Genomic DNA, 21,494 nt, shown 5'->3' with positions numbered 1-21,494 from the left:
AGGGCACCCAGAAAGAGGCTGGCAGGAGATAGTGGTGGCGAAGATGGCAGACTGAGCCCACTCTTCGGGATAGCCCAGCTGCATCCTGCTCTGTCGCACACTAACACTCTCCCAGCTGGGGAAACGGGTGAGAGGCAAAGACCCCAAATGTCAGGCCAGCACTGGTGAGCCAAGCACTCGGCTGCCCCACACAGGTGCTGGGCGCTTGGCCGAGGCCCTGCAGCACAGCTGACTGGTGCGGCAGGGGTGGGGGCTCCCTAGGTGAGACCCTCCAGTGATACGCCAACAGTGAAGCTGGGAACCTGAGTCTTTTTTGGGAAAAGGGTGCACTGCTAGGCAGGGAACACTCTCCTGCCCTCCAGGGACAAGAGAAGCAGGAAGGGCCCTTCCACTCTATAGCCGCCCGAGGGCTATGGAGCACCCCAGGAGAGGGCCTGCTGTGTGATGACTTCTCGCCCCCCAGCATCAAAGCCGCCCCTGCAGAGTCCACAGCGATGGCTGACAGAACCCCAGCACCAGCCACTGCTGCTTCCTCCAGCTGCCGGGGCTCCATCCTCTTCCTGGGGAACTCTTACTCGCCCTCCACGACCCAACTCAAATGCGCTGCTTCTCCAGCAGCTGGCTGTCTCCTACTCGGCAGCAGTGGTCCTTCCCGAGTGTTCCTAAGGCACGCCAGATGTCCTTGGGAGATGCGTGATCCAGTGGCCAGGTGTTTTTAGCCAGTGTTCTCAATCCCAGCACTACCAGCATTTCGAGCTAGAGAATTCTATTATAGCTTGAGCCTCTGTACGTCAGAATGTCTGGCAACATCTCTGGCTTCTCCCCACCAGATATCAGTAGCGGAAAAAGGTCTTCAAACACTGCCAAGTATCTCTCAGGGACACAAAGGTGGGGATACCGGCCCTCCCGAGAACCATGATTGAAGTCTTGGCCCAGCGGCGAATGGGCATGGCTCAGCGCCATCCCAGCTCACTGAACATGTGTTGGGAACACCAGCAAACAAGGGAGGGACGGCTGCACCTGCTGGTGGGCACTGAGTGAGGTACTGCTCTCCAGGGCAGGCTCGGTCTTACTTTTCTGCCTTTCAATGGCTCAAGTGGTTTCTAGAACAGAGCTGCCTGAGCAACACATCACTACTTGCAGCCCAGAGACCCCCAGCCCCAGCCCCCCGTCCCTTGATGCAGGGGCCTCTGCTGCTTCTTGCCTGTCAGGTGGTCAGAAGTGTACTGGTATTGGGAAGAGAGTTTAAAAAGTATTAATGTATCAATACTGGGAAAGATGTCCAACCTTGAAAGATATCTTCTTTACTAAGAAAGCCAGGGTTAGCTAACATGTCCTTGCATTCCTAAGAACAATTTAACACATTTTGGGGGAGAAGACTAAAGGTAAAAGCCTGTGTCTGGAGACAGAGATGCCTCCCTCTCAGGCCATAAATCTGGGCCTGTGTTTGGAGACAGAGATGTCTCCCCCTTTAGGCCATAAATTTGGCTGGAGAGATAACAGAAGCAGAGCCGTTGGAGATAAGGTGTAACATGATCTCCAAAAATCAGAGGGACCTGCTGGACTTAGACAGGATAAAAACTCAGTAAAATGGAGTTCGTTGGCATTTTCAATCGAATTGCCCCCCTGTGCCCCGCTCCGGCACAGGGCTGTAACTATCTCTATATTTCTATCTTTTTAATAAACTTCTTTAAATCTTCAGCAGCTGTCCAAGCGATGAATACTTATTCTTAGCTTAGGACAAGAATCCACGGTTTTTCTGTTTGTCTGTCTGTGTGATAGTGGGGGGGGGGGATTACTTCTCCACACACACACACCACGCACCTTTCCCCCCCAACCTATCCCCTGCAACAAGAAGGGCATGGGGTTTCTGAGTCTGGCCCTGGAGCACAGCACTGGGTGCTCATTTCTGTGAAACACATCACTTCCTCCTGCTGCCCGAACTCATCCCGCTTCCTCCTAGGATAGCATGCTCTGTGCGGGCAGGGCCTCTAACCTGAACCCCAGCAGGCTGACCGCTGTCCTGGACACACAGCAGGGTCTCGCGGGTCTATGTGCCTAGACAGGGGATGAAGTTTCCAAGCCTGGTCCCACCCTCCTGCACATGCACGGACATAAAGGGGGCCTTCAGCAGACCATGCCAAGTGGAACCTGGTGTGCGTCCAACATCCCCCAAAGTGGTCTAGCCCCATTCAAGGAACAAAGTACACTGATGCTGTGCTTGGCTACACAGCAATGTCAAGCTGCTACAAAATATTTCACTCCCTGAAATTCAATGTTGCAGACATAATTTTTCCAGATGAATATTTTAGCTTCTGAATCCAGGAACTGGATACTCTAAAAAGCCAGCCCCAGGCCTGCCTGCATGGCAAGGCCTCTGTTGAATAGCTCATTTGCAAGAGCTGGTGTTGTTCAGCAAAGTCATGCGAGGCATGAATCATAAACAGGTTCCTTCATGGTCCCTGGGAGCAACCCTCCTCAGCGCCTGCAGAGGTCACAGAAAGCAGAGGCTATGTGGGCCTGGAGACAGAGTGCCTCAGGTAACACTGCCCCCAGAACAGAGACCTGGAAGGACCACTGCACACCCTAGCAGGCACCAGCACCGGCTGCGCGTGCGCAGACTCCCCTCCTCAGGAGTCACTTCATGCTTTAACCCTGGAGAGAATTTCCTCTCCAAGTGAGGCAATGGGATGTGTTGAAAGAGACAAGAAACACCCTTTTCCTACCAGCTTAAGAAGCATCATTATGCTAGGCTCACAAAATAAATTTCTTTTTGGTCCTGGGAATTAAACCCAGGGGCATCCGCCTCTGAGTAACATCCCCAACCCTTTCTATTTTTTTGTTTTGACATTAAGAGCTCACTAATTTCCTGAGGCTGGCTTCAAACCTGCAACTCTTCTCTATCAGCCTCCCAGGGACTGGGATTATGGGCACGTGTGACCTCTCCCAGCTCACACAATAACTTTGGTTTTTTTTTTTTTTCTTTTTTTGGTGGTACTGGGGTTCCTGGAAGCCCTTCTACCTCTGGGCTACACTCCCAGACCTATTTTATATTTTTATTTGGAAACAGGGTCTCTTAAGTCAGTACGGCTGATTTCGAACCTGCGCGATCCTCCTGTCTCTGCCTCCCAAGTGCGGGGATTACAAGCGTGTGCCACCACGCGCGCCTTCACACAAACACTTTGAAGTCAACAAAATAAACCAGAGGTAGCTCCCCAGTGGAAAGTTGGGAGTTGGCAAGCGTACTCTCCTGGAAACTTAAAAGGGGGCTCCTGTGATCTAAACTAGACAAGCATTCCTTCTCACGCAGCAAATCCTCAGTACTGCAACCAACGAGTATCTTCTTGAGCAGCGGCCATGTGCCAGGCAGTCTTCCGGTGAGAGGACAGGCGGTGAATGAATGGGTGATGAATGGCAGAGGGGGAAGCCCTCCCTCCCCGGAGCGGAGGTCCAGCCAGGGACCTCAAGTGGCCTGCTAGCCAGGCAGCTTCGTGTCTGTTGTCAGCGCTAAGTGACAGAGAAGACCAAGAGTAGATTTAGGGGGAACCTCTATAATGAGGTGACATCAAAGCAGAAACCTAAAAGACAAGCACTGGAGCCATCTGGGAAGGACCATCTAGGCCAAGGCAGGGGCACAGCTGGTGCTGAGAGGCACACGTGGCATAGTAAGAGAAGCGCTGGCCAGAGAAGACAGCCATGAGGTGCAGGGCCCACGGTGAGGCCCCTCAGCTGCAGAAGGACTCTGGCTCTCACTGAGGTGAGAGGCCAAGAGCCAACGAGAGCTGGTGTCACATCTGCACAGAACCCCTGGCTGCTGGGTAGGAACAGAGCGCTGGACTGCAAGCGCAGAAACAGAGAAAACAGTTTGGGTGACTTTCATTCTGGGGGCAACAGTCCAGGGGAGAGATGGAAGCCTGCAAGGGCCACAGCAGAAGGGTGTGAATCTGTCAGGTTTGGGAGACTCTTCTAATGCCGTCAGTAGGACTTACTGGAGGGCCAACTGAGACCCAGCAGGGAAGGCGGGCAGAGCGGAGTCCAAAGTCTCGGGCTTCAATAGCCACAAGGATGGAGCTGCCCCTTTGGGGAGAGAGTGCACGGAATCTCCAAATATGCTTCGGGGCATGTGTGGCGTGAGATGCCAATGTGACATTTTGATCTCCCATAATTGGGTCCCAGTCTCTTCCTTCCTTCCTAAGCCTTTATTCTACCCAGACCACCTTCCCTCCTATACCCTCAGAGTTCTTGAGAACTCACGTCTCACTTTTCCCCAGGAGTACTTTGCCCTAATAAAAGTCTGACCCACCTTTATCTGAGGACCAAGCAAGAGGGGCTGACAACACCTGGCAGAGAGGAACGAGTCAGGGGCATCCCACACTGGCACAGAGGGATGGGCTGGGGCACCCCACGTTGTCCTGGTGTTGCAGAAACTTAAAAACTAGTGGGGTGAGGATGCAGCTTCATGGTAAGCCACCATCCCTCAGAAGGGGCAGGCAGAACAGGCTTGTGAATCAGGAACACCTCCTGCACAGGCATGCTCACTGCAGGGAGGGACAAGCCTGCACGGCTGAGGCAGGAACGCTGCACAGCCCTTCTAGATGCAAGTGAACGCACCCTGCAATGAGCAGGGAGGCCTTGTTGGGCCCACACCAAATATCCTACTGCTCCATGCCTGTGAAAAGGCCTTAGTGAATCTTACCCGGCACACCACCGGGTGCATCTTACGTGTCAAATTACCAAGTGAGGGCCTCCTTAGGGCCATCGCAGCTTTTCAGCTTTTCCAAATCTCAGGCCCTTACTCTCTAGATTTCTGGGTCATTACTACTTTAGGTCCTTGGTGAGAATTCCCCAGTTCTACACAAGGATGGATCAGCTCTCTAAGAGTCCACGTTGAGCAGCAAGTTGTTAGTACTTCAAGGCACCCCCCACCCCCTCGCTCTAGGTGCCCAGCAATCCCTGGCAGGGCAGAAACCACCAAGTAGAGGTCCATCTTCCCTGGAAGGGGCAGCAGCAACCAGCTGGCTTAACCAAATGGATGGGGCACAGAGGCTGCGCCTCAGATCAGCTAGTGGCCTGTACTTTTACAGGCAGAGAAACGAAGTTCATAGAGCCCACACATTCCCTCAGCCAGCTGTGACGCTTCTGGGGGCCAAGTGTGGCTGATGAGCCTCACCCTCAGCCCACCAAGGGTGCTCCATGTGACTTAAGGCAGATATCCCTTGTGATCCAGGGAATCAGAACCTCCGTACCAGTCCCACACCAGGCAGAGCACAGGAGAAACCCCCAAAGGCCATGTTGGTGCCTCCAGCTTCCCCCTGGTATCTAAGGAGCAACACGATTCAAGCATGCAATCCTGGAAGTAGGGGACCTGGAATCCTGGAAGTAGAGTGGGTCACTTAAATATTTGCGGGGACAACACGAATATGCAGGATTTCTCGAAAAGCTGGCTCTAGAAGCACGCTCAGTCTGGGTAAAGGGTGCCCACAGAGGATGATTCATGGGAATAAACTGGTTCCGGTTTCTGCTCCGATGCTCAGATCCACAGCAGCAGATAAGGCTGGAGTCCAGAGGACTGGGTGTTTTAGTGGACAGAGTGTGTTAGCCCCGGTGGGAGGGTATTAATATGATTAGCAGAAGGGCCGGTTACCAAGTGCACAGTGTGTGCCAGGCGTGGCTGGCCTTGCCGGCTATCAGCTCATTCGGCCGGCCCAGGCAGCCAGAGGAAGTGGGGGAATCATTTCACCTCTCCATTTTGCAGATAAGGAAGCTGGGCTCAGAGAGGCCCAAATCACCAACCAAGCCCAGACCAGCAGCAGCTGACCGGGTCTGCGTGATCCCTCAAAATCCAAACTAATGCGAGCCTCAATTTCCCCATCAAAAAAACGGGAGGGGGGGCTGGCTGAACAGGAACCTTCCCAGCCGCGCCCCGAGGTGTGGCTCCAGGGCTGAGGGGGCGTGGCGCCCTCCCCAGGCCACTGGGCAGAGAGATGAGGGGGCAGCAGCGGAAGATGACTTCACCTACCCCCAGGTAGCACACCGGGGCAGGACAGAAGCAGGCCCCGTGAAGTAGAGGGGTGGTACTCACGTCGATGTTCCTTATGATGACGCATTTGCCATTGGTGTACAAGAAATTGTTGCCCTTAGGGTCTCCTCCGAGGATTTTGGAGACGCCCCTTTCCACCTGGGGGAGGCTGGCGAACACCTTCTCTGCGGAGACACAAACGCGCGGGGCGCGTGAGGGGCGGGCTCTGCGCACCGGCGGGGCGGACGAGCGGGCGCCGAGGGTCCCGGGCGGGCCTGGGCCGGCCACCTGTTGCCTTCCGCGGGAGGGGCGATCGCCACTTCCCGGGCGCGCGGGGACCGGCTCGACTTCCCGGTCCGCGTTCCCGGGGGCCCTGCGGGGCTCCGCCGCCGGCCCGCGGCACCACCTCCGGGGGCTGGGCTGGGGTCGCCGCCCCGCACCCCCGACGGCGAGGCCGCCGCCGCCCCGCACCCTCCCGCCGCCGCCCCGCCCGGACCCCAGCGCACTCACTGATCTCGTACGGCATCCTCGCCCACTTGTTACCGCGCCGCGCTCGCCGAGAAACCGCGGGGCCCGCGCGCTGCGAGTCGCACCTGGCCGAGGCCGAGCCGGGGACGCGGCGGAAGGCGGCGCCGGGCGTGCCGCGCGCCGAGGGGCGGTCCGAGGCCGGTCCGAGGCCGGCTCGCGCCTGCCTGCGCGCCGCCGCTGCGGAGCCCGACCCGGAAGCGCGGCCCCGCGCGCGGCTCGCCCCCAGCTTTGACCATATATAGTCAAGCGCTCGGCTCGGCGGCTGCGGCCCAGCGCGCCTGCGCGGAGCGCCGCGCTCCTCCCCGCCCGCCGGGCCCGCCCCGGAAGTGACGCAGAGCACCGCCCCGCCCCGCGGCCCCGTGAAAAGGCGGCGCGAGCAGCCGGCGGCCTCAAAAGGCGCGCGGGAGCCAGACCCACAGCATCTTGCTGTTGCTGGGTGGAGGGCGGTGGAAGTTGGGCTGGGGAAGCTCGGGGGTGTCGGTGGGCAGCGGGGTGGGCCACAGCAGCCAGCCTCGGCGGGAGCCGGGCGGTGACAGAAGCTTGGGAGCGCTAGTGTGGGTTTTGCGAACTTCGTGTATCTTATTTTTCTCCTGGGCGTAACTGAGTCGGGAGTTTCCGTTCCTCCACGTAAGAGCTTCAGGGCTTCCTTCTCTCAGAACCTCTTACAAAGCTAAGAAGCCGATGGTTAAGGGGATGTGGGTGCCAAGAAGACCAGGGGAGTGGAAAGAACTTGGTTGGGGGGGGTAGGGGTTAGCCCCCCAGGCAGGGAAGGAAAACAAAGCCGACCAAATATTGATGCTCAAGTTAAGGTAGGGACAAGAGGGCAAAAGGGAAGGCTTAATAAGTAGTATGTGGGTACTTAAATTTCTAAAACTCAGGACCCTTGGCTTTTTCTCTAATATGCCAGGAAGTCCTACTGGCTCTGCTTGTCACTTAAGGCTTGAGCTGTTACTCCTGCACCGTGGAGCTGGTATTCCTCGTGGCTCACTTGATAATCGATTCCACCTGGGTACCCTCTTCCTACTTTGTATCAGCTTAAACCCTATGGGGTTTTAAATTCATAAAGGCTATCTTTTTAAAGGGCCTAACAAGCTCGTTGATGAGCCTGAGGGTTACATCAGACTGTCTACTGCTCTCATTCGAAACCTCTTCCTGCTCTGACCTCAGTATCTTTGGTGTTCCAGCAACGTGTTACAGGCTTTCTGTGATTATCTGGGATTCTTTCTAGCACTTGTGCTCAGATATCAGCTAAATGTTGGTCACCTGCCCTTAACATGCACCTTGAATTGCGCCCTCCAGCCCTTAAACAAGTTCTTGGTTTCTCCTCCTTTACCTGTGGTGCCGCTGGCTGGCTAGAGGCTATCTCAGGGCTTGAGTGGATGACCACACTTTCCACCCGTAATCATCTGAGAAATACGTAAAGGTGATTCTGTGAACTTTTGAAGAGCCCTAGAAACGTCTCCATAAAATGTTGTGGTTCCTGAAATGGAGCCCCTCGTGGACGAGTTTATTCTGAGAAACCAGAACTTATCAGGCAGGCCTATATGAGGCTTAGAGCAAGAGCTACAGCTACACCCACTCGTGCATCTAATCAGGACTCTTAGGAAAATAATCACCTTCACATGTGTTCATACAACCTGAGTTGATACTGCAAGACTGATCAGCAAAGACGGGGCTCAAATGTCTCTGAACCTTTGTCAGGATGCTCAGCTCCGACTTATTTTTTTTTTTTGGCTTAATTAGGAAGTCAAGTGGGTAACTAGCTAGAAAAAGCTAGGATGTGGGGCAGCTGTGAACAAAAATCACTTGTGAATTGGGCAATCCACAGGGTTTGAAAGGAAAAAGGGCCACCTGTGATTTCTCAACTCTTCCCTGCTGGGTAATCCATTGCTTGTCTCAGCTGTGGGGGCTTGTAACAGCCTTGAAGTTCCTAACCCTGAAGGCTCCTTAGGCACAAAAGCCCCAGCGGGGCTTGCAAAACTTGTACTCCTGCAGGGTGTGGTGGTGCACGCTTGTAATCCCCTCTCTTGGGAGGCTGAGACATGAGGATCACGCAGGTTCGAAGCCAGCCTCAGCTACTTAGTGAGGCTCTCAGCAACTCAGTGAGACCCTGTTTCCAAACAAAATATAAAAATAGGTCTGGGAGTATAGCCTGGAGGTAGAAAGCCTCTGGGTTTCGCCCCCAGGACCACAAAAACAACAAAAAAAGCTTGCACTCCTAATTCATCCTGTTAGGGTGGGGACTCTGATAATATCTGCATATGTTTGCTGGCTACTTTTCTCACCCCTTTTGTGTATCTACTTGCACCCCTAGTGTTTCCGTAGGCATGTGTGGAAGGCACCTATCCAGGCCACAGCACAGCTCAAGACCAGTTGCCTTCCACCCCTAACATACACTCTGGAATGTCCCTTCCCACAGTGATCATGAGATGAGCCTTGTTACTCCAGTTGTACTGGCCAGAAACCTCAGTCACCCCCAGCCTTGTTTCCCCATGCACCTGATCCTCCAACAAACCTAATCACCTTGAAAGTAACCCACTAGCACTGCCTGCCTTGCCCCAAGCGGCTTCATTCTATTTAGGTGACTTTAATTACTTGCCCACAGGTGTTCGGTATCTACTCACTGCAGTCAGTGGTCTTAAAAACCTTCAATGCCCCCACTCCTTAATCAGACTCCTCCCTAGGCCTGTATAGCCCTAGAAGGCCCCAACCTTGCCTTGGCTCAAAGTTTAATCCACTTGGCACCTGCCTTGGGCTGCTGCACTTCGTTTCTTGGCTATTCCTGATGATTAAGGCCTGTCACTTCCCAAACTACACTTTGAATGCAGAACGTTGAATCCATATTCGGCTGATTGCAGGATTAGCTTCTCCTTATCCCTGCTAGCCCTGCGCACGTGTGACATCAGGGGCCACATTTGTTCAGCCCAGTCAAGCTGCTGAGTCATGAGCATGGACTTGAGCTCTGGGGCCTCTCAACCTTTTAGCTGACACATCTTGGGTACTTGGTGCAGTATCTAGAACCTGAAAGCTTAGGCAATTGTAGTTCCTTATTTTTGCCTCTTGCCTAAAGAGCACTTTATTTACAACGTACCTTCCAAGTCTCATAGTTCTGCCACTTTATGAACTTGCATACTCTAGTATCAAGCTGTTGACTGAAATCTAGAAGTACCCTGAATCCCATTCCCTCACTGCATCCAAGAGTCAAAACCATATGTGTAACATCCAATCATATATGCCATGCATCTGGCAGGGGGAAAAACCAAGCTTGTCTGCAGGACCAGATTACACATGGGTACACTGCTCCAGCCATCCTACATCAGCTCAAAAGAACCCAATGGGTAACTTGACAAGACCAACTCTCTCCAAGAACTGCACATGTCCTAGGGACCAAAGTGAAATGGCTCTCGGCTCCGTAGTCGGCCGCTGAAGTGTGACTTGCTATCTTGCAGTAACTTCTGGTCACGTTGCAGTGATTTTTGACTTGCCATGGGAAAGGAAATAAGTATTTTTTTTTTGCCCAAGATATCTACTTAAGTCTGGAAATAACTTACCAGCACTTGGGTTTCTGCTGTAGTCTCCTGGCATGCTCAGTTCAGCTACTTCCCTTTATTTGAAGTTTAACTTAGCTCATTATCACTAATGAGCCATCCACCGAGGGAGTCGGCTTACCACCTCCCAGTCAGCTTTGCAAGAAGTGTGGATTCGAATTCCTCCAGCAGAGCAAGGGCCCCGCAAGAGCTCTGCTACATCCAGGTTGGAGCAAGGGGGCGTTAAAGTCCACTGTGCACTTTATGTCCATGTTTGCACCCAGCAGGACACGGCACAGGTGTGGACGTGGCTGAGGGCAGGTGTTGCAGCCCCCCTCAGCACAGCTCAAGTGAAACTGGCTGGTGTGGCTGGGACGATCGTGTTCGGGGCAGCTGATGCCAACTCTGATGCTGTTACCTAGGCTTGAGGCTGATGGGTTTAGGACCATGAAACCCACTTAATAAACTTGCATACACCAGTATCAAGCTGGATGAAAGTATGCCCAGTAATTATCTCTAGAACAGGAACTCAAAATGCAGTGAAATCTAAATGGAGAGCCATGGACCTGATCTACAGAGCTTTGCTTTGGAAGAAATAGTCTAATACTTTTTAGTTAAATTGTCTCACATGGAATTAGGTATTCAGGGAAAAAACACATTACCACAAGCACCAAGCTACACCAGCTGTCCCACTCGCTTGCAGCTTGGCAGGGCTCTCGGGAGCATGACATTACTACTGCTGGAGAAAACTGCCAATTCTTGTATCTGCAAAGGAGGGAGTTGGAGCCCTAGAGACCTGTAGCTTCCCTTAAATGTCTAGGACCACCCACCCAGTCTTCCAGGTCAGAACGGTGTCCCCTTTGGGCCCTTCCCCCTCCGCCCAGGGCTGCACGGCTTGGGCTTCCCTGCTCTGCATCTCCTCCTCCCTTCAGCTGGTGCCCCCTCTCCAGACTTGTTCCTCCCAACTCATTCAAGGTTGGGGTAGTGACACCCACCAGACAGACCCAAGCTGTAAGTCCTGGAACCCTTCCTCAGTGCCCAACCTAAGAGGGCTTTGGACACCCTCCATGAAGCTATCTCAGCCCTCCCCCAGCCCTCCTCCCAGGCTTCAAAGACATTCCTTTGGGCGGATTCCACTTTGTTGCTGGGGACATCATGTCTTTACCTACTTCACTACCATTGCTCTCACCCTTCAGAACTTTGGAGTTTCTCCAAAACACAGGAACGGCTATCTTCACACCTGACTTCTCCCAAGAAACACGCTTCTAAGTTCTGCGTTCAACATCCAGTGTGCCAGGCAGACACTAGGGTAATAGCTAGTGGCTGATGTGTGAATACACCACTGGACAAGACCTGGGGCCCACCCTCAATTGTCCCGCTTTTTAAGCCTCTCCTACAGCCTAAAGTACACCAGCTCTTCTAGTAGGACACATAACTAATCCAGAACCAGCATGTCAGGGTTTCAAAGAAACCAGACGTACCCAGAGACCGAAAGCCTTGCTCCAAATTGAAACAGTCGCCAGTTTGACGCATTTAGGCAGAAACAAGGTTCGTTAGTCCTGGCCAGCTTACATATAACTTCATGGCCATCTGTGCTCAGCCCAGAGATGAGCATGGTCAGACCTGTGGGTGTAAGAACTGACTTGTTGCTAAGTGCTGCCCTTCTGATGCTCTTGATTCCAAGTGGGGCGGGGCAGATCTAATCAAGTTACTTTTTAGAACTGCAAATAAAGATGGTCTTGAAATTCTAAACTTTAACTCTTATTTTAAGAGTCTTGCTGCTATGCCTGGGGGATGGATGGGGCAGAACACCCTCCCCAGAATAACTGAGCAGGGAGATGAGAGGGCGGCAGGAAAAAAATCCACCCGCTCCCAGGTACATGCAAGGGCAGACCGAAGCAGATCCCTGTGGAATAAGGGGGGTGCGCACCTTGAAACTCCTTAGGGTGACGCACTTGGCTGTTGGTACACAAAAAGCTTGCCTGTAGGTTTGCTGTTGACTGTGGGGACACGCCTTTCCACCTGAGGGAGACTGAACACCTTTGGAGACAAACTCACAGGTTGCTCAAGGGGCCAACTCTTTCCTGGCTCCCCACACTCAGCTGAGAGAGCTGCAAGGAAGGAGGGGCCCCCAGCCAGCTACCCACTGACTCAAACAGGAGCCACTTTCCAGGAACACAGGGGCCAGCATGACTTCTGGTTCATCCTCCCGGCGCAGGCCCCTGGAGCCTGGCTGAAGCCCTGCAGCACCAACTGTTGGATAGGATGAAGTTTTAGCTGGAGTCTAGTCCTGGGGGGGCTGGCTCTCTGGGCAAGGTGGTCAGGAGGGCAATTGCAGCTTCTCCCAGGAAATCACTGGGAACAGCTTCCTATCCACACAACTCCACTCTTGGTTCCCTGGATTCTAGGGTGCTGGGGTGCTGCTAAGCTTTACCTGTGGGGGGTGGATGACCCCAAGTCTGAACTGAAGTTGAGCCCCACCCAGATGAGTAAGGGGATAGAAATGGATCTTAAGCCCTGGTGAACGACAGCAGGGGCCTGAAAGGTAAGGTCGGACCGTCCGAGGTGAGAGGGCTTTGCCTTGGGTGCGGCGAGATGGTGCCGAGTCTGCCCAGTTCTAGGGGACGGTGGGAATGTCCGCTTTTCTCTAGGGATGGGATGTCCTCAGTGGCGGTATGCTAACACCCACGGGCTTCACGGTAACTTGGCTCTGAAAGCGGGGACAAGGCCCAGTGTCCTACTCGGCCCTTCACCTTCCCGTTCTCCCAGTAGGCTTGGGAACCCTCCTCAAGGGCAGAGTCCAAAGCGCCTGGGCCCCTGGAACAAACTGTCCCATGCTGTGCGCTTGGGCCTGGGAGCCTTGCTTCTCTGCTTCTCGCAGCACAAATCTGTGAGCATCGAAAACAAAGGCGGTTTTGAGTCTATATTGCTGATGTTTCACACGAGCAGTTGCTGACAGTACACTCTAAGCAGGCTGGAGGGTGAAGCTGCCTGATGCTCTTGCCGGTGATCCCAAACTTCTGGTAACAAAAGAACATATGTCCCTGTGCCATTGCTTAATATTAGGGTCAAATGGCCCTTGGAGTCTTCAAGGCTGCAAGGAGTCCTTGCTACCCACTGTAGGGTACTGATGGCACTCAGCTGGAGCACACCACCTGGGCCTTGAGCTTCCTGGGGTTGCCTATATTAGAGATTTTTGGTATCTAATAGTCTGGAGTGGGACAGTTTGTGATTGACGTGTCGACACAGGCAGCTTTCTTAATGTGTGGCTTTTTCTGGATATGGTCCTGGCTAGTGTGAATTTTTTGACACTTACGTGACCTTCCTGGAGCAAGAGGTAGCCTGGAGTTATGCAGGGCACCTGCGGTTCAAGTAGGTTATTAATCCAAAGACCTCCCCTGTGTAGGCAGATGTCAGAGTCCCCTAAATTCTGACATTCCTCAGTCTAGGACTAGGTTGGCCTCTTTTGCCAACAGAAGACTCCGTGTAGGCAGACTCAGGTGAGATCTGACATGCCTAAGGCAGGAAAAGTCTCTGCAAACACAGGGAGGCAGCCTGGCCCAGGAGGGAAGCTGCCAAGGCTGAGCCGGACGTCTGTTTTGCACTAGTCGCTTTTAAAGGCTCCTACTTCCTGATCATTGTCCCTTGCTACTTTACCTCTGAGTGATCTCTGGCTAGTCAGCTTCCTAGGATGCACAGACCAGGAAGAGGCCTTCAGTAGTCCTGGGTTACTGAGACTGTCTGCAACAGACTGTCTGGATTCTGTGGAAGTTTGGGATGGGGCCCTGTGAATGTAGGGTTCCTCCCTGGAGTCTGACCCCCATTCCTTACTGGCACAAGCTGGCAGGTTCTGTTTGGGAACTTCCTGGTACCTGGCTGCTTCCTGTTTTGCCTGGCCCCTGTCCAAGTGGAATCTTCCAGAGGATGGTGCAGGAATTTGGGCTTCAGGATGATGGAAATGAAATCAAAAGAAGGCGTACCTGGGGAAAACGTCGACTGGGGCCTCCACTTGGGAATGGAGACACAGCCCTAATGTCAGGTTGGCTGCTCGCAGGGGTGGGCTAGACTTTAGGAATGGTAACTGAAGTATCTTCGCCCCTGGATAAGGATGAGTTGTATGAAAGCATCCTGGCTACTACTGAGGGTGGATGAGTAGGCACATCGGGTTGAGTTTAGGTGAGAACTTTCAATGGCTCTCGAGCTGGGAGTCGAGGCCTGGGCGTGTGTATGGGCCCTGAGTCCCTGCTGTTTGTATTGGGTGTTCAGATTGCTAATGGGTATGCTTCTGGAATGAAGGAAACTGGTTTTCTTCCATCTTTAGTGTCTCGGAGCTGAGAAAGTTGTGCAGCGTATTCCCAGATATGCTGGGCGTTAGGATGTTATCTACCATACCAACATACAGTTGATAACTGCCTGTGAGATCCTTGGATTATCTAAGGATGCTGAGGGGACTACCAAAATGACGAGGGACATCTGTGTGGGAGCCATATCCCTTTGAGCACCCTTCAAAGTGTGTTCAGCTAACTTGAGATAAGCAGCTGATTTGCAAGGATTGGCTGTGCAGAATAGGGGAAGATCTCGTGGCCTGTTGGCATGTCCTTTACCCTAATAATAAACATGCCCCCCCATTACATCTGGGTATATGCAAGGAATTGCCTTACAGGTCTGCTGCTTGTAGGACATAAAGATGCTTTACAGCCCCACCCAGTCACACCTCAGAAGTGGAACCACGGCCCAGCATCTCTAGTGCAGAACTACAGAGGATCAGGCTAGAGATACAAAGTGAGATTAGAACAGAGATACCATGCATGGGCAGCCCCGACTGTCCAACTCTGGGACTAGAGAAGTCTGAATCCGTCCTTGAGTTTCCTTGCCAACAAGCTCTCTGGCCAGGGAACCTCAGCACGAGGACTGCATCATCCCCTGATCCCAAAAGGCTCCTCGAGTAATTCAAGACCCTCCTTGGATTCTCAGCTTCTGTACTGCCTCCCCATGCTTCATCAGGGCCATCTGAGTCAGACCCACTCTCCTGAACTTCAGTAGTGTAGATTGTGGTTGAAGAATGCTTTTCCAGGAAGCCTTTTGACCCGAGTGTATGACAACTTCTTAGGAAGCACTATGGCTCTTCCCGCTTATGCTAGGTGAAGTGTTTTTCTTTTGCTTGGTGGCAGTGAACTTGACAATCATCCTTGGTTTGTTAGGCGACTTGACTTTGCTATTCATGTTACACATTTTAGTCTTTAAAGAAGACATCAAGGCCCTTCTTGGTAAGCATCTCAGCCTTACCACAATTTTGAGAGTTAAAAGCTTTCAAGTCAGACTGTTCACCTTGAAGGTAGACGCTATGAATACGGTGCCTTCATAGTTTGGGTCTACTTCAACTCCTGGATTTTCCTGCAAATGAAGGGGAGGAGCTTAGAGACACTTTTGTCTTCTTGCACAAGAAAGTAAATTTTAAGACCTCATGAAGCCAGGCGTGGTGGCGCACACTTGTAATCCTAGCATTTGGGAGGCTGAAACCAGAGGATCGCGATTTGCGGACAGCCTCAGCTACTTGGGCCCTCTGCAACCCAGTGAGACCTGGTTTCAAAATAAAGAATAAAAAATAGGACAGGGGGTATTGCTCAGAGGTCAAATGCCCCTGGGTTCCATCCCCAAACCCGCAAAAAAAAGACCTCATGAGAAACATCTGCAAATACACGTTTGTTAAACTGCAATTTGTTATCAAATGCTTCCTACCACAGGTGATTCATGGGCAGCATAAGAAATTAGTGGGATGGTTTACTTGTTGTCCAACAACCCCTGAGGATAATTCTGTAAGTAGAGGTATCTGGTCACCAGAGCTACTAAGTCCTGCTCTGCTTGATGGCTGGGTCCTTGTATGCAAAAAGTGGATGCATCTTCATCTGCCCTGGAGACTCAGAGCTAGAAATCTGTCTTGAGTGCCTGAACCCTATTTATCTTGGCATGTCTAGTCTTTCTGCCTACACACTTCATCTCCAATATGGATGTTGCTGGGAGCCTCTTAAGGGGTCTCTGTTCTGGTGGTGTTGGGCCAGAGAATGAGTTGGCACTAGGCTTGTTAGCTAAGAAGGGGCCAGCTCAGCCCTGATGCTGATGTAGGGCCAGCCTAGAGGGTGCAGCTTACAGGAGTATGTATACCTGGCATGTCTTAGAAGCCATGCAGCTGCAAAGGTGGCCCGAGATAGTGTTTCAGAGGAAATCTGATGTCCTGGAGGAATGTCCTAGGTGGAGGGGCTTGCTAGAAAGACAAGATCTTCAGGGGGATGGAGTATTCAGGGTGGCCTTCAGATCTCAGTGAAGGGAATGTACAAACTGACCCCCATGGGATGGTGAGCAGTTGGACCACACTGAAGTCGCCAAAGCCAGCGCTCAAGGAGTGTTCTGGGAGCACCGCTTCTGGTGTAATGCTGCATTTGACTTTGCACCATGTAACACCCCTTATTTCCACAATGAAGCCCAGGAGTTTTAGAGATGGTGCAGTCGATGGCCTGGAAGCTGGGCTCTGGTTATATTTCAGATACCCAGAAGCCTATAGCAAAGCTTGTTTCAAGTGTGTCACACAGAATATACCACATGTACAGGAGTCAGGCTTGCTGATAACTGAGCCAGCCTGGCTTCTTGGGCAAGTGGACCTGGGACGCAAGGATTGGGAAGGAATATGGTGAAAATACTTTACCTTCAACTGGGGATAAGGGAGCCGTCCTAGGGAGTGATTTTGGGCAGCCATCCTTCAGTATGCTTTTTGCCTTAGTTGACCTTTTCCTCCATTGGTCAGGTCTCCCTCCCCCAACACAGGTATAGTCTTCTGTGATTCTTCATTTCTTGAAGCATTCTCAAAGTGGCTCTGTGCAGGGAGCCTTAGAGGTACCTGCCTAAGGGAGGGAGCACGTGCCTTTCACCTTCAACAAAGCAAGGGTTCCCCAGGATCCAGGCAAGCTATGACTTAGAGGCTGTTTTTGGAGGCTGTCTCTGCCCTTTGTAAGCCAGTGCCTGCCATCTTTTTCTTTTTCATGGCCCTTCATCTCACTCTCAAAACTCAGATGATCTCCTTACCCCCTCTGAGATGTTATGTGTTCCCTCTCAGGGAGGGCTTGACTTGTGAGAATCTTGGTCTGGCACTGAATGCCCTGGGTTATCTTGGGATGGGACTGAGATGTTAGAATCAAGCTCCCCAGGCTTCTGGTCTATGTGCTAGTCCCTACATCTGCTGTGCTACCACATGGCCATCAGGTGGAGCCCTCAGCCAACTGCTAGACCAGGAACAAGAAATGACTTTGCCAGCACTGAATCTCTGTGGTGATCTTATGAAGTTTCTGAAGTCAGTTAAGGAAATGGTCCTTTCCCTTTAACCAAAAACAATTGCACCATAACTGTTCTGAAACCCAAGGAGACATACTCTAGGATAAGGTTGACTTGTGTCATTGATACAATAGAAAAACAGCCACATGAATAGCCAAGTGTCTTGAGTTTCCTAGATGCGGGCTTGGAGGTGGGAGCTTCTGTGTACAAGTTTACCAGTGAGGGTGCTTGACCATAAAGCTTGAGAGGAAATGTAGTGAGCTAGGGCAGGAGAGCCGAGCCTTATGTGCTTGCAACAGAAGCTGCTGCTTGTCCCACAGGATGCTATGGGGCAGGTGGCCTCTACGTTGCCCCGATTCGACTCAGCTGGCTGGGTTGTGTGCTTTTCACACGAGAGCTTGGATATGGCTTTCCAGTGGATGAGGCACCCCTTGGGATGAGGTCAGTGGACCCAGCAAGGGTGTGAGGGTTGGGACTCACCTAGTCCAGGGCTCATGAGATCAGTGTGGACAGTCTGGACTTCAACAAGAAGATCCTACACGCTGCCTGGCACCCCGTGGACAACATCATAGCTGTCGCTGCCACCAATAACTTGTACATATTCCGGGACAAGATCAACTAGGGAGCTGGCGGGAGACCAGTCTTGTCTCGCATAGTTGAGCTAGCCGTTTTTCTGTCAGAGGAAAGGCCCGCTGCGCTCCCAACAGTGACACTTCTACTTCCCTCGGTGACAGCAGAGAGGTGGCCTCGGCGGGGCCCTGGCACCGCTCTGCCCTCAGCCCGGAGAGGGTGCTGCCGCGCCAGGGAATGCCAGTCGAGGCAAAGTTGGCGGACATTGCTCAATAAAGGCCATTACTCCAAATAAATGTATTTAAGTCAGAGCCTTCCTTTCCAGTTTATAGACCAAAAACTAACATCCAAGAGAAAAGGTGTCCGATTTCTCTTCCCTCTGCCCTCCAGCTCCCCCTCTCTGCCACCCATGGCCTTCACGTGGCCCCGCGGGGCACATCCACGCTCCTCAGCCCAGGCGGGGTCCTCAGCCACAGACGTGTGACGTGGCCCAGCAGGCCAGGCGGGCTCCCGCACCGCGGCACCCAGCGCCTCAGCTATAAACAGCACACCACGGATGCTGGCGAGCAGACCCGACGGCTGCCTGTATTGGCTCTGGTTGCAGTGTAATGAGATCATGCCGAATTACACTCTAGAACAGTTTGAGAAATGTCTGACCTCCTTTGGCTGAGTGATCCAATATTTGCGGTACTTCAGATCTAAACGCAGCCCCAAGCTGGCCTGACTCTTGTTGGTAGGAGCGGCCCGGGCGTATGCCACACAGGTAAGGTGGGGAGCGCTGCCGCCAAGCCCACCTCAGCCGCGCAAGGGAGATAGCAGGGCCGCACCGTGGAGCTGGCCTGGCCCGTGCTGAGCGCCCGACACCAGGGCCCACTGCCTGCCTGCGGGCTTTTTAAAACCTTTTTAAAAGTACTTAGGGGGAAATACCCTTTTAAATATTGCTAAAATTGTATGCATGCTAACTTTCAAATTGCATTCCAAGCCAATAAGTCAATTTTAATCATCATGAGATGCCACCAGCACCTTGGTGGTTTATTTGAAAAATCTTTGGTGTCAGAAATCAAGGTTTCCCAACACCCAATCCAGAGGGGCCCCAAGGCTGAGCGACAAAACTAGCTTGATTTAACCCAAGTTCCTCGCGGTGTCCCCCGGGGGTTGGAGACTGGGTGTCACGGGCCATTGCTGGAATTAAGGTGTCTTGATTGCTAATGTGCAAGGCAGAACGTTGCTGCCCTGGGTTAATGTTACAGAATGCCACTTTAGTTTATATTAAGTTAGAACAAACCTCAAAATAACATTTGAAAATAATTCTCATACTGTATCTTGGTCGTGACACGATTTGCAAGGTTTGAGATGTGGGACGGAGTTCAGGCCTTGGTCAACCCTGGTCCTCAGAACAGTTCTAGCAAAATGGAATTGTATATATTTGTTCCAACTATTTTGACCAAAAAGCTTAATAAATTTTAAATGTTTAACTGGAAAAAAAATGAGTACAAAGGCACCTGAAAACTTACTAACAAACCCAACCAGGGCAATGAGCCCTAACTAAACATTCTAATGGTTAGGAGAGTATGTTCTATTCTGTTCAATCAACCATGAAGCCTGTATGTTTTGCCCCAGCGACTGCAGGTTAAAACATTTTCACTGCAAGATGTAATGTAACTTTGACTTCACCTTTCTAGCTAGCCAATTAAAAGTTACAAGTATTTGCTCTATGCTTCAGCCTCCTGCAGAGGGGTATAAAAGTAGCCCAAGCCTTTGTTCGGGGCTCTTGTTCCTCACAGCTGTCTGTTGAGCTGAGACCGGACTCGAGTCTGTAATACAGCTTCTTTCAAACTCACTATTGGCTACTGGTGTTTCTCTCCTGGAGGTGACCCATAACACTAGTGAGACTGGCAGGAACAGCAGCCAGGTGGAATGGGGTGGATTGTACATAAGGGTGTTTGAAGGCCTTAGCTAGGTGAGAAGACAGCTGTCATTTTAGACCGCCCTAATCTCTTTTGCTAGCACAGTGGCATTCACTTGGAGTTTCTCTAGCAACGAGCCCTCCTTGCATCCCATTACTGTGTCCAAGGGGATGACACCAATGGAGTAAGGACTTAGCAGGTCATCCAAGTTCCAGGGATGCGTCTCGGCTAACGATGAACTTGGCTGCTGCTCTGGTGACTGCACCATGCTTGATACTGTCTGTCCCCCCATTTCAGAATTGCCTAGCATTCTCCTGTCTTGAAGAAAAACACGGTTGTGAGAATAGTGACCTACCTTCCTGCCTCTAGAATGTCTGGGTCACTGGGGATGTTGATGACATAGAAGGAAATGGGAACACTCCGTCACCCCAGATCAAGGCTGAAACTGCAAGCCCTGAAGGGTCATGGAGTCCCTGAGCATCGGGCTCTATGAATGGACCACACAAGCCCGTCTCCAGTCTTCAAGAATCTCTGTAGTCTCTTCACACTAGTTTGTCCTCCTGATCAAGGCTATCTGTGCCAGGTGTGACAGGAGGCTTTCCATTTTGAATCTGATTTGCAGGGGGCTATATACATCTTGTGCCCTGGCTAGGAATTGACCACTGTCTGGGCAATGTAGACCTGTGGACTGGGATGGCCATGTTATAGAGGTAGGCAAGCCTTTGGTCTTGTATCTGTGCAGGACTGGGCTTTGGTCAGACTGAGTAGATGATCATAGAATAGTAAGAATCCGTGGATTCTTTGTCCTCCCATTACTCGTGTACTATGGACTCGGCTCCCTAAGAACTGGTCCGTCTGTGTACCTACTTGATGTGCTGTTGACTGTGCCTGGCGGTGAGCACCTCCTCCTGGGATTGCTTGGATCATGCCACCATGCCATCTATTTGTGGTCCTTCCACTGAGATTTGTCCTTTAGAGGTACAGACTGAAGAGGGAGAAGTGCTTTGGCAGGATGGTTGGTTTGCTTGTTGTGTGCTCTTCAACTGAAGTCATGATACCGCCTGGAGGGCTGAGTGTGCCTTAGTTCCTCTGCAGCATTTCCTGGTGGCTAATTCTATCTCCATTCTAGTACCTTGACTCCCCTGACTCTATACAAGTTCTATTTCTGTCTCCTTGTCTTATGTTAAATAAAAGGACTTACGAGCATGGAGAAACTTACTGGTGGACTGGCTCACATGCCTCTGAGCTTCTGTTCCTAAGTCAGTTGAGTTTAAGTCCTGTCCCTTTTGTCCTGTACACATTTTCTACAGGCTGCCTTATCTCCAGGGTCCAGGCTTGACCGTTGGCAGATGTGAGGTTCTGAGCTTTCAGCATAGGTAGAAATCTGTGGGAACCTTACTAGTGATAGGAAAGCCACTTCTGCTTATGCTGTGCATGTAAGCTGCCCCCCCCAAGCCACATGACTTCAGTTCATGTAAACCCACAACGTTGCAAGTTCTTTGGAGATTTCAACAAAATGGGGACAGGTGCATCAAAATAGGTCAAACTATAATCTAGAGCTCATTTTCTCATTAACAAAATTTGGAGGTAGATGGTGAATGTAGTGATGTGTGGCTCACA

General features: G+C 51.9%; 1 protein-coding gene across 1 annotated transcript in view; it reads right to left on the bottom strand.

Moving 5' to 3' along the window:
* WDR1 (WD repeat domain 1) overlaps positions 1-20,142 on the bottom strand; it is a gene marked incomplete at both ends in the record, with an annotated part of 44,282 nt that extends 24,140 nt beyond the window's left edge. Inside the window, 5 exons of the mRNA XM_080697273.1 lie at positions 6,083-6,204; positions 6,254-6,979; positions 12,030-12,114; positions 15,403-15,468; positions 20,032-20,142. Coding sequence (XP_080553399.1) covers positions 6,083-6,204; positions 6,254-6,979; positions 12,030-12,114; positions 15,403-15,468; positions 20,032-20,142 — 1,110 coding nt within the window. The remainder of the gene's footprint in view (positions 1-6,082; positions 6,205-6,253; positions 6,980-12,029; positions 12,115-15,402; positions 15,469-20,031) is intronic.
* Between the last annotated feature and the right edge of the window lie 1,352 nt (positions 20,143-21,494).

Source organism: Muscardinus avellanarius, assembly GCF_963383645.1.
Source record: "Muscardinus avellanarius genome assembly, chromosome: 6".
NCBI lineage: Eukaryota > Metazoa > Chordata > Mammalia > Rodentia > Gliridae > Muscardinus > Muscardinus avellanarius.
Note: the sequence above shows the minus strand (reverse complement) of the source record. Positions and strands in the feature narration are given on the sequence as shown.